This window comes from Colossoma macropomum, unplaced genomic scaffold (assembly GCF_904425465.1).
Source record: "Colossoma macropomum unplaced genomic scaffold, Colossoma_macropomum, whole genome shotgun sequence".
In the NCBI taxonomy this organism is placed as follows: Eukaryota; Metazoa; Chordata; class Actinopteri; order Characiformes; family Serrasalmidae; genus Colossoma; species Colossoma macropomum.
In genome coordinates this window covers 39,176,199-39,192,505 of record NW_023494803.1, presented here as the reverse complement: position 1 = coordinate 39,192,505, position 16,307 = coordinate 39,176,199, and the positions used below count along the sequence as shown (strand labels likewise).

Below are 16,307 nucleotides of genomic sequence, written 5' to 3'. Positions count from 1 at the left end.
ACAAAAATTTGTCCCAATCTTTTGGCTTAAAACACATACACACACACACACACACACACACACACACACACACATGTATGTGTATATACATAATACACTCATGGTGGAAAGATACATGCAGGGCACTGTGAGGCAAAATAGTGCCCAATAACACTCATGTTTTTTCCATAATTCTATTTTACCATCATCACTGTTACATTTAAATACTCTGAAGACCCATGTGGGTTCATTGGTGGTTTTGGAGAGTAAATAAAATCATTATATTTGCATTGTAAACAGTGCAACTCCTGGTTCCTATCACCACCACTTTAAAGAAGTCCAACACAGTAAGTTTCTCTACAATGAAGCATTTCAGACCAAACTACTCTGAATGAGTTTGTTAACATCTTAACAATTGAACTATGTAGAGGTTTTCAACAATTTGTGGATTTTTTTAAGTGTCTAGAGTCAGTCTTTGAATCTCCACAAGAACCATATGTGTGAGATATCACCAAACTCACTCAGAAATCTTTTGGTCTGTTTATTTTATTAGCAAATTAGCTGGTGGCTAATGTTAGCTAGCACTAACCAATCTTCTATTTTCTCAAAAAAGATCCATAGAGCTCAATTTTTGTCAGGACATTTTCATTAGCTAGCGCTAGCTAACGTTAGCTATTGGCTAATCTGTTGTCTCCACTGCGACCTGCTTTAGTTCTTCTTTTTTTTACTAAAAAGAGCATGCTGTCAAGCCTTTAGACAGATATGCTGTAGAACACGAAATATATATGGTGAAAACAATGCATTAATGTCATATCAAGGTGGGATCTTCAAGAAAAACTGGATTTAGGCCCAATCCCATTTCACCCCTCGCCCCTACCAATGAGCCCTTAGCCCTCTGTTTTGCACGTTCAAGTCTAGGGGTAGGGTGTCCCGATTCTTGTTGAGATAGGGGTAGGGCGAAGGGTTGAGGCTACATGGCCCTCCAAACCGAGGTTTTTTCAGAGACTCCAAACAGAGAGTTATGAGAAAAGAGGAAAAACGACAAGATGGCTGAACAAGAGACCAAAGAAACCCAGAAATGTAAGAATTTTCTCCATCACAAAAAATACAATGACTATTGTATTATCTTAGTTTAATGTCGCTTCAGTGTATTATGGTCGTTTTCTTCATAACAAGCATAAAAAAGTGCTAATAGCTTGCCAGTGTCTCGGTAGCTAGCTAGCTAACTTTCCCGTTCCACCTTAAATAGTCCAGCAGTTCTGACGCCTGAAGCGCATGAATGTAACCGCTGCACCATTTAAGGTGGAACGGGAAAATTCGAACGAGAAGCTGGCGAATATCTGACTTCAGCTTCCTATCACCAAAGAATTAGCGGTGGGTGATAATAAATAATTGCCCCCCTCTTTGAAAGGATATGATGCCCTAAATGTAACTAAAGCCCAGCAGTGAGGAGCTGAACTTTACCCTCCTCTGCTGTCACTGCAGACTGGCAGGGTCGCCTACAGAGCAGCGCTAGTAGCTGTTAATGAAGTGATGTATTTATTTATTTATTTATCTGAGGGTCCCATTTCGTGGGTCAAGATTTCAATCACCACCTTGTAACTCAGTTCTAAGGGGTTAGGGTGACACTCGAAAACAAGGGGTAGGGGTAAAAAGAAGAAATGGGACTGGGCCTTAGTCTGCGGGTCAGAGGGAAACTTGGGTTTGTTTTTCCCCCTTTGTGGACATGGCTCCGGTTGTGTGGCGCGCTGTTGCCATGGGCGACGAGTCTGCTAATGTCCTAAAAACAAACAAACAAACAAAAAGGCTATAAATAGATGACTTTCTGTAACTTCGTTTTCTGGGAAGTTTGGGCTCTATAAGTAAAACCTTTTAAGGCATCTCCATCATTTCTGGCTTGCTTAGGTTTTGCTAAATCATCTTCGACTCTTGTGTTCAGGAATTTGAGTGAAGGGAATGAAATGGCTCGTCGCCACCAACATGTAGGTGTAAGCTGTTGTGTTTGGATGAGGTTAAGATCCAAAGCCATGTTCTCCTGTAAACAGAACCCAGTCAGTTCTCTGTGATGGGGTGGACAGCGGCTCTAAACGGGTTTACTTCATATAATAATGAAGACTTTTGAAACTTAAGACTTCAAGCCTGTCATTCAGTTCACTTCAACACAGCATCAACGCATGTTTCACATTTTAGACTCACAAATCTCTAATACTGGTCATCTTAACTTAATATTTCGGAATAAAGTGTCGACAGTACATCCTTGACCACAGTTCAGAGAAACTGGTCGATATGGCAGCCACCATATCCAAAGCTTTCCCTTCGTCACTAAGAACCTCGTCGTTGCTGGAAACGGGTAGTGGGCGTGCACCTAGCGTTTTTACCCCCACCCGTACTCCGCCAAGCCCCGCCTCCTGCGCTAGAATTGGCTAGGAGTACACAGCAGCCAGTCGATTTGCATATCGCGGTAGGATTGGCTAGGAGTTAACATTCACAGCAGGCTGCCGATTTGCATACTGTGCTACGATTGGCGTCGCTATTCGTACTTCAGTTCGGCGGCGGGCTTGTGTAGAGCTGCTAGCCAATCCTGGTGCGATATGCAAATATGCTTTTGGATGAAGCATTAGCCAATTCTAGCGTAGGGAGGCGGGGCTGTGCGGAATACGGGTGGAGAAAAAAACCAAAACGCATTAACCCAGGTGCAGTATTCATTTGCCATTTCTTCTCTCTCTCCAGCGAAACTTAACTCCACCACAACAAATATGCCCAGCCGTGTACCGGCCACCTTCATCTGGACCGAATCCCCACCAAGTGCGCCGTGTGGCTAAGCGATAAAAGATCTATTTTCAGGCAAAAGCTGCCATTAGTTTGGGTTTTTTTAGAACACCAGGTGCAAAAGAGCAGCAGCAGTCCGTCCTGAAGGTAATGGCCGGCCACGAGTGGGAAGACTGGTTTGAACGGGAGGAATTTATCGGGCAAATCAGCGACATCCGAGTGCAAAACCTCCAAGGTAAGTGAGGCTTCGCGAAGCTAACCGGATAAACGAGGGCTCCGTGCCGTATCGTGCATGCATATGAAGGGGCTATCCCAACTTCCAGCAGTGTTTCCTCGCTGTGCTGCAGATGTGTCCATTCACCGGCATGTGGGATGGACCCAAATAGTGCTTGCTTAAAAAAAAAAAAAGAAAAACATCTTGTATTCGTTGTGTTTTCACGCGTACACATCATGGTATCCCCGGAAAATACGGTATAAAACGGGTTATATAGGCTCTGAGTGGGCAGTGGGGAGGCGTGGGTGATCACTGGAGAGGAGAACTGCAGCTTGGGATACTCAGAAAAAGGAACAGTCCCAGAGAGCCCCACACATTCAGAGCTGTGGGTCGAGAGAGCTGCATCCATCTGTGTTTTGTTGGATCACCAAATCTGGAGGGTCCCTCTGAGAGGGTGGCCCTCGAGGCAAAGTGGCCCCAAGTGGAAAACAACAGGCTTTTACTCTGGACTCTCAGTTGTTTCCTAAAGCAGCCTGTTCATCACACATTGACTTACATTACAAGTAAAGTGTGTGTGTATGTGTATATATATATATATATATATATATATATATATATATATATATATGAGAGAGAGAGAGAGAGAGAGAGAGTGGACAGTGAGTGGACACAGTGTTTAAAAACTCCAGCAGCACTGCTGTGTCTGATCCACTCGTACCAGCAGAACACACACTAACACACCACCACCACGTCAGTACTGAAGAACACTGAAGAACAGGGTAAAAGGGGGCTAACAAAGTATGCAGAGTAACAGATGGACTACAGTCTGTAACTGTAGCATATTACTGTATATTACAATACACTGATCAGGCATAACATTATGACCACCACCTTGTTTCTACACTCATTGTCCATTTTATCAGCTCCACTTACTATATAGGTGCACTTGGTAGTTCTTTACAGACTGTAGTCCATCTGTTTCACTGCATACTTTGTTAGCCCCCTTTTACCCTGTTCTTCAATGTTCTTCAGTACTGACGTGGTGGTGGTGTGTTAGTGTGTGTTGTGCTGGTACGAGTGGATCAGACACAGCAGTGCTGCTGGAGTTTTTAAACACTGTGTCCACTTACTGTCCACTCTATTAGACACTCCTACCTTTTCAGTCCACCTTGTAGATGTAAAGTCAGAGACGATAGCTCATCTGCTGCTGCACAGTTAGTGTTGGTCATCCTCTAGTCTTTTATCAGTGGTCACAGGACGCTGCCCACAGGACACTGTTGGCTGGATATTTTAGGTTGGTGGACTATTCTCAGTCCAGCAGTGACACTGAGGTGTTTAAAAAAGTTTAGCCCTGCCTGTTCACGCTGAAGTTATATGGAGTGTTTCAGCCTGGGGCTGAAAGGCACTACCTGTTTAATGCTAAATGGTCGTGTAAAAAGGAATTATGACTGCATAAAACTGTACAAATGTCATAAATAATAAATAAAATGGTAATAAAATAGACGAAAGGTTCAAAATACCTTTAATGAGACTGTAATAGTGATGCGTCTATCTCAGGGGCTTCACACATCACTTAAGCTCATTTAGTCTCAATGTCTTCATCCACCCTCCTCCTAAACCCTCATCTGCTCCTTATTTTGCTTTTGAAGTTGACATGGAATTCCAGAGCAGTCCCGATCTTCCCGTTGCATGTGGTCAGTCTTCTGACTTGGGTTTCCATGATGGATCTCAGACAGTAGATTGGAAGCTTTGCTGTACCTATAGAGCTTTCTTCCACTAGTGTTACAGAAACCATCTCAGGTTGCAGCAGCTCGAAGCCTAAGGCCTCTTTCTAGCCTTAGTCACCATGGAGCTCCTGCTCCAAGTGTTTGCGTGAACACCCACCTACTATATGACAGGGAGAAATTGGAATAGAGGAGAAATGCTACGGAAAACAATGGCTAGAAGCGAATTACATAACACACTCACTTCACTGAAAAGAGCTTTGCCCTCTGCATTGGAGCTCTGTCTGTTCCCACACATTGCAGGCTCTTGAGAGCCTCACAGCTAATTGGGATTCATACTCTGCTCCATTTATGTGGGTTGAGGAGAGCAGTGGTCTGAAATGACCCTCCGTGAAACATCAGTAGCCTATCTATCAAAGCACTTTTGGCATTTGTTCGTAGTTTACCGTTACATATGCGCATTCCTGTGTACTATCCGTTACGCGGCCCCTCTACTCCCCGGCATATTTCACAGTGTCTGAAAAGCATATGTTCGTATTATTCTGGCCTGATTTATAAAAGCAGTTCAGTATTCAAGCAGAATAAAGCTGCTGAAGTTGAAGATGCACCCAAGAAACTGGAAACATGTCAGCATTAATTGAAACCGACCTATCAGTGCTCTGCCCCCAGGTGCATTCTTTAATAGCAAGTGTTGCCAGTTTGGGCAAGCTTTACAGATAGGCCTGTCCCAGTCCTGAAATTTTAGGTGATGATTAATTACCTTATAAACAAACAGTAATTAACAGTTTAATTGTCTTTTTACTTCAATGTTTACAACTATTAAAGTACAAACAAAGTGGGTAAATGGGCTTCATAGCTGCTGATACTGTGGAGCTCCAAACTGAGCTCAAATAAACAAATATCACTCACCGCCGCCCTTTAAAGGCATCATTAACAAACATCAAATAAAAAAACGTTACTCACTGCTGCCCTCTAAAGGTGTTATTAACAAACATCAAATAAACAAACATTACTCACTGCTGCCCTCTAAAGGTGTTATTAACAAACATCAAATAAACAAATGTTACTCACTGCTGCCCTCTAAAGGTGTTATTAACAAACATCAGATAAACAAATGTTACTCAGCGCCGCCCTCTAAAGGTGTTATTAACAAACACCAAATAAACAAATGTTACTCACCGCCGCCCTCTAAAGGTGTTAACTAACATCAAATAAACAAACGTTACTCACCGCCGCCCTCTAAAGGTGTTATTAACTGCATCAAATAAACAAACATTACTCACTGCCTCTAAAGGTGTCATTAACAAACATCAAATAAACAAACGTCACTCGCCACCGCCCTCTAAAGGTGATATTAACTAACATCAAATAAACAAACATTACTCACCGCCGCCCTCTAAAGGTGTTAACTAACATCAAATAAACAAACGTTACTCACCGCCGCCCTCTAAATGCATCATTAACAAACATCAAATAAACCAACGTTAAATAAACTTTTCAATTTTAGAGATGCACCACATTCAGATCCCATGTACAGTGTGGATCTGATCAGTGTGCAGCAGAGGTGAGTTGGTTTGTGCCAAAGGAGCAGCAAAGTCTTCTAGCATCTTGTCTACTAAACTAATGAATATTTTTTTGCAACCTGAGATATCATTTGTTTTGTTGAAATATGTGTTGTACTCCCGAAAAGGGAACACTGACAGAGGTGGAATTAAAGTGCGACCGCTTTATTGACAAGGAAAACCAGTGATAGCTCCCCCTGCTGGATGTTTGCAGACATAAGCAATCAACTTTCTGTCACTTTCTTCCCAATACTCTAATCATATTGAGATTTATTTGGGCTTTCTTATAGTCCTAACAGTCCTCACAGTCCTTAGTATGGATACAAAATTGGTTGTAGAACATAGTTTTAAGAAACCATTAACAGCGTTCTTATACATTTCTACATAAACATATGCAAACAACACTAGTAGCATGACAACACTAGTAGCTGTGAAGGGTTGACCACTCGGCCGGTAAAAGCATCTAGGAGAAACACTGAGTTGGTTGGAGATATTACAAGTGCGGCTGAATACATATTCCGCCCAGTTTACTAAAACTACAAGTAATTCACGGCGGCCGGTTTTGCAGCACAAACCACAAACACAAAAGAATGTTTACAGTCATAACACTGTTTAAACTCTTAGGACCCGATGTGACACAAAAATACACTGTGACATGGCTGCGATATGCGCTCGCACTTTGTGTTTTCGTTTTCTAAAATCGATGCAGAACGTTTTGGTGGGAAAGCTCTTCGTCACCGAGCTTTCATTTTCTGTTTGGTATCAATCTTTTTGACGTCAAGGCACATTTTTGCGTTGCACCCAAATAAATTAACATATATTCATCTATTCTGCCTATAGGAGCTTAGCCCCGCCCACTCATGCTGATGTTATAAGGAGTGTCTACAGCCCAGACTGCTTTTTGAGTGACAGCCAACCAGGACTCACTGTTTTAAAGGCACTGTAACAAAAACAGCCAGTTTAATTCTAAGGGATAAAGAGAGGTTGGAAAATGGTCTTATAAGACTTAATTACACCCACACAATCATTATGTGGCCTTATAAAATACAAGAAAAGTGGAGCAAAGACTGCAATAATTTCTCATTTGATTAAATGAGATTTTTGCACTGTAAAATTTGTCCAGCTTAGCAACAGTAGCTACGAAATAATGCATTTGTGGGCGCTGTTTGACTGAATGTAACTGTGTGGCATAATTCAGTTAAGCTGATGCCTTTTCCCCATGTGAGTTGGCCATGGAAATGGAAAACGGTGTGCGGAAAGAGTCCTTGTATCATCCCAGATAGCGGCCTCTGGTTATTTCGGCCTGTTAAACGTCAGTCTGTTGATTATGGGGGGGAAGCTAAGTGGAGTGGTCGTGAACGTCCGGCAGGACTAAAGTGCCTGCTGCGAGGCAGAAGCCCCGATGATGGCGGAGCATTTACCTTAAGAGCCAGACATCTGCTGAAGCATTTTGAAGTGCTGAAACGGCGCCAGTGTGTGCTGGGATGCAAAAGCGCAATAAAACTGAGAGAAAAGCTCGGCTGCACTTGACTCTCTTTGGACAATGCAGCTGCCGAGTCGTTAGGCAGGACGAATATTTTCATATGAAGTGATGACTGAAAAATTGCCTTTTTCATTACAGCACTCGCCCTGTTTCACACACACACACGCCCATTTGTTTTTATACCTTGTCAGGACGTGGGATCATACATACACTGAGTGGCCACTTCATTAAGTCCACCTGCTTGTACTACACTCTTACACAACTCGACTGACCATAGTATTCCATCTGTTTCTCTGCATACTCCCCCTTTTACCCTGTTCTTCAGTGGTCAGGACCCCCACAGGACCCCCACAGAGCAGGTACTATTTGGGTGGTGGATCATTCTCAGCACTGCAGTAACACTGACTTGGTGGTGGTGTGTTAGTGTGTGTTGCGCTGGTCTGAGTGGATCAGACACAGCAGTGCTGCTGGAGTTTTTAAACGCTGTGTCCACTCACTGTCCACTCTATTAGACACTCCTACCTTGTTGGTCCACCTTGTAGATGTAAAGTCAGAGACGATAGCTCATCTGCTGCTGCACAGTTTGTGTTGGTCATCCTCTAGTCTTTTATCAGTGGTCACAGGACGCTGTTGGCTGGATATTTTAGGTTGGTGGACTATTCTCAGTCCAGCAGTGACACTGAGGTGTTTAAAAACTCCAGCAGCACTGCTGTATCTGATCCACTCAGACCAGCGCAACACACACTAACACAACAACACAAAACATATTTAAAAGGAAATTACACAAAATCCTCAATAACTAAATATAATATCTCTTTTTTTCAGTATTTAGGAAGTGCTGTTTATTTGATCGGGGCAGTTTTGGTCTCTACCAGGTGTTCCAGGTGGTTGTTAGGAGCCACGTTTTCCACTTTAGATTTTAATCATTTTTGAACAGCAGTTTTGGGAATATATCTTATATCTAATTTCCTCCTAAATATCTCCTGAAAAATATATGTATATGTAGTAATAACATGTATGTATTATAATAGATATGTAATAAGAATTTTCTTATTCCCGAACCCTTATCTTAACCTCAGTAACTAAAAAGAAAGAGTTTTACTCTTTCAGTTCTGCACACGTGCACACACTCATAAACCGCCACTTTAGGAATGTGCTGTTCCACATTAGAGGACTCTTTCAAAAGCCAGCCTGGAGTGACCGTAGGCTACAGTCAGCGCTGCACTGTTTGTGGTATGAGTTTTCATTGAGGATGGAGAGCAGGACAATGCTTTCTTCTCTTTCACCCCCTCCCAGATCCCCCTGTGATATTTTGTTTCTGCACTTTGATAGCCTCACTCACTCCTCAGACAACTAAACTGACTCAGATATCCTCCTAACACTTCAGTTTCCCTTTCGTTCTCACGCTGAAGTTCTCTGTGTTTATCTCACCGTGGTGAAATCACCTCTGGAGCACAGCCCTCTTGAGTAATCCATGCACTAAACCATGTTGTTTTGACCACATCATGGTGTCCCTCTGTTGTGAAAATACATATATTAGCTAAGTCACAGCTTGTAGGAACCTGACTGCTGCCTCTCGAGGAGGCTGCTTAATTAATTTTCACATTGACCAGAGGCGTAAATCCCTCAGAGCTGCTCGGTTACACATTACAGTTTAATAAACACGTCATGGAAAACCTTCTCTTCATTTGATTAAATAAGAAAGTTTTCTGGAAGTGTTAAAGTTTGAAGTATGCAGTTCACCCCAATATGTGGATGTGTCTCTATGTATGGAAATTAAGCTGTGAAAACATTAATTTTGAATTTGTGTCAAAAATTAGTGTTTCCATATCCGCCTATTCAGCCTACAGCAGTTTAGCCACGCCCATTCAAGCCATAAGCAGTCTGTCCCAATTCAGGGACTGGATCCTTCCAAAGACGCGGTCCACGAAGGCGTGTCCTTCGAAGGCTGCTTAGACCCGCGAAGGCTGAACTGAAATGAGACGGTCTGCCCTACGGCGGATTTTCTGTTTGCATCACAGCACCGCTGTTCCGCCCTCACCGCTGAGCCACAAAACACCGCTCTTATCAAGTTCTTTAAAGATGGAGCCAAAAACTTTGACTGTAACTGTTTATTTTTTCATTTATTAGATACTAGTAGATCAGCGTAGATCAGACTACTGATGAGATTGTTTTTTTGTTTTTTTTTACATTAGTGTCGTTAGCCATTCGCCTCAGTTTAAACCCAATACTTACATATATTTAACTTATATGTTAGAGTGAACTCTTCAGCCACCGTTCGCTCCTCTGTTGATGCCACCATGTTCTCGAATCCTCGCCGGCACGCGATGAACCTCGGGATATGTTAGCTGGTGAAGGATCCATCCGTTGGATACTTCGTTGCCATGGAAAAGGAGGACACATTCCTCGGCCGCATATGAAAGAGCCTTTGAAATGGGACAGCCTAGTCGCGCCGCTGTGACGCAATCGGCCATCAAATGCAGCCTCCGAAGGACGCAGCCCCTGAATTGAAACATATAGAAGGAGTGTTTCAGCCTGGACTGCTTTCTGAATGAGGTACAATACAGGGCAGCCACTCAGAACGGAGCTCATTTGCATATATCTGTCTTAAAGGCACAGTAATTAAAACGGCCTGTTCAGTTTTAAGGGATAAGTCTGAAAATGGTCATGTAGAAATAATTTCTGACTGTTTTTGCCGCTTCAGCAATAATCCATATATGAAAACTATACTGTGAAAAAAGGTGGTTTTGAATACATTGTTTCTGTGATGTCACAAAAACAAATATATTTAAATATGTCCACCTATTCAGCCTGCAGCAGTTTAGCCACACCTGTTCACACTGAAGTTATAAGTAGTGTTTTAGTCTGGGTTGTTTTCTGAAAGAAGCACAATACAGGGCAGCCAATCAGAACAGAGCTCATTTGCGTGTATCAGTTTTAAAGGCACAGTAATTAAAACAGCCTCTTTAATTTTAAGGGATTAGGAGAGGTCAGAAAGTGGTCCTGTAGAAGTAATTTCTGGCTGGTTTTGCTACATTGACCTGTGCAAACACCATGCATGGTCCTCAGGGAAAAATAATGTGCAGTCATAATATAGCATGTATAGCCGTATGATGTAGTAAACATTGTTAAATTTTAAAACTGTAACATTAACTCACAAGTCCATATATGAAAACTGTATGCTGTATGCTGAAATGCTGTGAAAAAAATTGTTTTCAATACATTGTACTCAGCAGTTGAGCCACACCTATTAACACTGAAGTTATAAGGAGTGTTTCAGGCTGGGTTGCTTTCTGAGTGAAGCACAACAATGAGCAAACAGTCAGAACAGAGCTCATTTACATATCAGTCTTTTAAAGGCACAGTAACAAAAACTAAATGGTCAATGGTAACAAAATTATGACTATTTTTGCTACATAACCTTCACAAATGTCATAAGTGGACATTCGGGAGAAAAAAATAAAATGCAAGAAAAATATAAGATGCAGGCCCTTTAATGCTGAGGCATTATGCTACAAACGGTTCACGTACAAATACATACATACATACATCATCTAAACCGCTTATCCTTCTGGGTCGCAGTGGGGTGCTGGAGCCTATCCCAGCTGTCATTGGGCGGAAGGCAGGATACACCCTGGACAGGTGATAGATACAAATGCAAATAGTAAACGAATAATACATGCATTAAAATAAAAATGTATAATACATTAAAAATCCGACTAATAGCTCAATCGGAATAGAATACGTCCATGTAAACACCTCAATTGAAATAGTCTAGTCTGATTGAGGCCATTTGGAATACAATTTCTATCCAATTGATCGAGGTGGGTAATCCTGTAAATAATCCGTTAAATAGAAGAATAATATCCGTGTAAACGCCTGTATCTGATTACATTCCCTATCAGAAAGTTTAAGTCCGTTCTGATCATGTTTGTCACGTCATAACGGAAGTTTACAACATGGCGGAGCAGAAACTGGTCTGCAGAGGGGACGAAGTTTATGCTCTGATCTTTAAAAGACGGCGGTGGGACGGACGTCCAGCTTATGTGTCTCAGAACACGACGACTTCCTCTCGGCCTTCTAGGGACGTGTGAAGGACATTTTCCTGAGTCTGACATCATTTTAAAGCGATTAAAAACACAAGCACTGCTCACTGCTGCTCATCTCACTCTGACTGGACTCTCGTGATGCTCGTTGTCATGGTAACATCTACACTAAGTGGTTCTCTACGCAGGCACATCATTTTGGATCGGATTACTTGTAGTGAGCATGTAAACGGAGATTTTCCATCAGATTGTTGAGTAGAGTGAGCATAAACACCTCAGTCTTGGTCTATAAACAGAATGTATTGAATTGGATTGGCGAAATCTTTGCATGTAAACACAGTCTGTGTGTAAAGTGCTGTGACTCTGGGTTGAGCTGCTAGTGAGCAATGAGAAGGGAAGGGAAGGGGAGGGGTGGGAACCCCCTGCTGTTTAAAAACAATTCACACCTCTCCACAAAGACTGCTGAGCTGAGGTGAAATGGACAACTGAAGCTTTCTTCATATCAAACAGTGAACAACTGACACAATAAACACACAGCATTTAAACACAATAACAACACTTTTAGAAAAGTTGGCTTGCTTGCTCACCCACGAAAAACAGTTTGCTTACAGTTTTGTAAATCATACACATTCCATCAAAATCTATTTTATCAACGTTATTGAAGAAAAACATGCGCAAGTTAACTGAGGGACCTCGGAAATAGGTGGAAATTGCGATTTATAGCTACTGTAAAAAGAGGTTAACCTCAATATAATGAGAATTTATTGGTCCATACGTCATCAAATGTTCACACAATGTTAACAACAGCTAGTGTTTTTAAATGGGGCAAAAAACTAGGTTTTGACATTACATCAGTGAAACACATAGACGCAGCCACAAAGGGGGTGTCAAAATATATTAAATGTACTGTCGCTGATGGATTTCTGTGTAATGCAGCATCAGACATCCACAGCATCAGTGATGGAGGCCGTACTGTAGGAGTGTCGTCTATATAAAGCAGCGAGCACCAGCGTTTCTCTGGCCTCTCGCACACTGTATGCAGTGAGAATGCAGCTGGTGTGCTGGAAGCCTCTGCAGCTGAGCTATTATATAAGCCACGTTAACCATATAGTTACCAGCACGCTCATCTCCACCTCGTCCTCCTCCTCCGCTAGCAGTGTATCTTTAACATCCGCCTCCTCACTGATACTGCAGTGAATTTCATCATAAAGCGCGCAGACTACAGCTATAACTATCAGCACTAACAGTGACTTCACTATTCACTGATACCTGTTCACTAACAGCAACTCTGTAAAGGACTTACATGATATATAATAGTATTGAATGAATCAGTTATACTGGATGCAGTTCAGCCATGAATATTGTGCAATACTTCTTAAATTGCATTTAAATGGCAAGGTCCTATACTGTACTACACAAAATTTAATTTACAGTCAAAACAGACATTAAATACAAATTATTCAGTCAAGAAAAAAACAGAAAAGGTGTAATTAACATATCATTGTACAGAAGCCTTAATAACTAAATATAACATCATTTTCTTAGTATTTACTGTGTCACTCATTACCTTTATTACAGCTTCCATTCTTTTCAGGAGACTCACTTTCAGTTCCTCAAAGAATCTGCAGACACACCTCCAAAGTTCAGTCTTAGAAGCTGGTTGATCATTTCTGAAGTAATCAAACCCATTCAGTGGTGTTGAGGTCTGGACTCTGGGGTGGTCAGTCCAGTGTTCAGCTTCTTTGTTTGATGTGTCCGTCTCCTTTTCTCAGTGAGGTTCTTCTTGACAGCTACACATCCTTTCAGACCCACAGCGCTGAGTCGTCTTCTCACAGTGGAAGGATGGACAGAAACAGCTGTGGATGTTTTCAGATCTGAAGCAGCTTGATTTTCTCCTCTCTCTCAGAGATGAAAGCTTTAAGTGCTGTTTATCTGATGGGGGCAGTTTTGGTGTCTAACTGGTCTTTCAGGTGGTTGTTATGAGTCACATTTTTTTCTGTGGGTCACAGAACAGTATGGGGATTCTTTTTGGTGCTATACCTACGAATCTTACATATTACATATTTTCGTAGTGGTTCCAGAATAATTTGTTGGTCACACACACATATATACACATATATATATATATCACACAGCAGTGCTGCTGGAGTTTTTAAACACTGTGTCCACTCACTGTCCGTTAGACACTCCTCCCTTGTAGATGTAAAGTCAGAGACGATAGCTCATCTGCTGCTGCACAGTTTGTGTTGGTCATCCTCTAGTCCTTCATCAGTGGTCACAGGACGCTGCCCACAGGACGCTGTTGGCTGGATATTTTCGGTTGGTGGACTATTCTCAGTCCAGCAGTGACACTGAGGTGTTTAAAAACTTCAGCAGCACTGCTGTGTCTGATCCACTCAGACCAGCGCAACACACACTAACACATCACCACCACGTCAGTGTTACTGCAGTGCTGAGAATGATCCACCACCCAAATAGTACCTGCTCTGTGAGGGTCCATGGGGGTCCTGACCACTGAAGAACAGGGTAAAAGGGGGCTAACAAAGTATGCAGAGAAACAGATGGACTACAGTCTGTAACTGTAGAACTACAAAGTGCACCTATACAGTAAGTGGAGCTGATAAAATGGACAATGAGCGTAGAAACAAGGAGGTGGTCATAATGTTATGCCTGATTGGTGTATATATATATATATATATATATATACAACTAATGAAATAGTCTTTATGAGTGAAGTTTGACATCTTTACCTTAGACAACCTTATTTTGATATGCCTGTTCAAAAGTCTTGTTCAGATAAACCTGTAAGGCAGTCTGACGTAAGCGCCGCTGAAGTCGTTCTGTGTTTCAGGGCTGTGAGAACATCAAGGCTGTTTTATCGGATGCAGGTGTTTCTGGCTGGCATTGGCCTCAGGAGCAAGACTGCGAACAGTGCTGAATAAGGCAAAGCTTACGAACGCAAACCTGGATTTGTTCTTGCGTTTGGATTTATAAATAGCAAAGTTGTACACAGGAGGCCACTGCAGTGCAAACCAGCTAACCTCAGGGGTCTGAGTTAAAGTGATAGTTTGCTGAAAAATCAGATTCACAGGTTTTAATCAAATGCATCTGATTAGCCAGCATGTGTCTGGAGTCTGAAGTTCACTGCTTTATTAGCTCTGCTGTTCTTTGGAGCTGCGAGACTAAAGCAGTTAATAAGTGATTGTCTTGTTTATGTGGTTTCTGATACGGCGTGACATACTTTTGTGTACAAAAATGGACAGATTTTTGTTGTATAGCAGTAATACAGCATCATTCATCATTATATTTGAAGACTTTTATGATGCACAATATGCATCATGATTTTGTGGACTAGGCCTGGGCGATATGACAATATAAATTATTATAGTGATACATTACATTACAGTATGTCATATGTTTTCCTGTGCTTATTGAGGACATTGATAGTACTTAAACACTTACCAACTGCATGATTGATTACAGAGAGAGCATAATTAGTCCTGTTTAATTGGATTTAGTGCAGCACAGTGTCTGAAATGTTGAATATGAATCACTGGATTTATAGTTTTTGATAGTATCTTTTAAATGTGGCCCCATTTATTCTGTTATTAGATGTCAGGAAAAATAATAAATCTCTAAATGTGTCGGGTATTATAAAAACTTATTGAATTATTTCTGGCATATCTGTACCACTGCGTGTTCATGGTTCTTTATAGAACCATTTCTTGACTAAAGAACCCCTGCGGCACCATCTTTTTTAAGAGTGTAGCAAAGAAAATGGTTCAATGTAGGACCGTGAACACTCAAAGAACCCTTTGCATGATTAAAAGGTTCTTTGCATCGTGAAAGGGTTCTATGGAACCCTTTTGAAAATGGTTCTGTATGGCATCGAAAAGGGTTCTACACTACTAAAAAGATGGTGCTTCAACAGTTCTTTAGTAAAGAAAATAATTTTATATAGAGCCATGAAGACTGAAAGAACTCTTTCATGATTTAATGGGTTCTTTTCATCATGAAAAGGTTCTGAGGGTTGATAGAGAATGTGCATGAATGTGCTATAGACGGTTCTATATAGAACCTTTTTGAAAAGGGTTCTGTATAGCACCAAAAAGTTTTCTTCTGTTGTTAAGATGTCAGGTCTTTAACAGTAGAAGAACCCTGTTTGGTGCTCTATAGAACCCTTTTCAAAAAGGTTCTATGAAGGACCATTTCACAATGCAGACAACCCGTTAATCATGCAAAGGGTTCTTTGCATCATGAAAGGGTTCTTCAGATTGATGGAAAATGTGCTGAAGATGGTTCTATATAGCATCAAAAAGTGTCCTTTGCTCTTGTATATAGCACCAAAAAAGGGTTCTATGCTCTTAAAAAGATGGTGCTTCAACGGTTCTTTAGTAAAGAAAGCAGTTCTATATAGGACCATGATCACTCAAAGAACCCTTTGCATGAATAAAGGGTTCTTTGCATCATGAAAGGGTTCTTCAGTTTGAAAGAGAATGTGCATGAATGTGCTATAGACGGTTCTATATA

The 16,307-nt window shown here is 41.5% G+C and overlaps 1 protein-coding gene across 1 annotated transcript in view; it reads left to right on the top strand.

Annotated features, from left to right (window-relative positions):
* The first annotated feature begins 2,656 nt into the window (after positions 1-2,656).
* The window catches only part of clmn (calmin), a 57,164-nt gene continuing 43,513 nt past the window's right edge, over positions 2,657-16,307 (top strand). Inside the window, exon 1 of the mRNA XM_036593940.1 lies at positions 2,657-2,983. Within this exon, the coding sequence (XP_036449833.1) occupies positions 2,899-2,983 (85 nt within the window). The 5' untranslated portion in view covers positions 2,657-2,898. The remainder of the gene's footprint in view (positions 2,984-16,307) is intronic.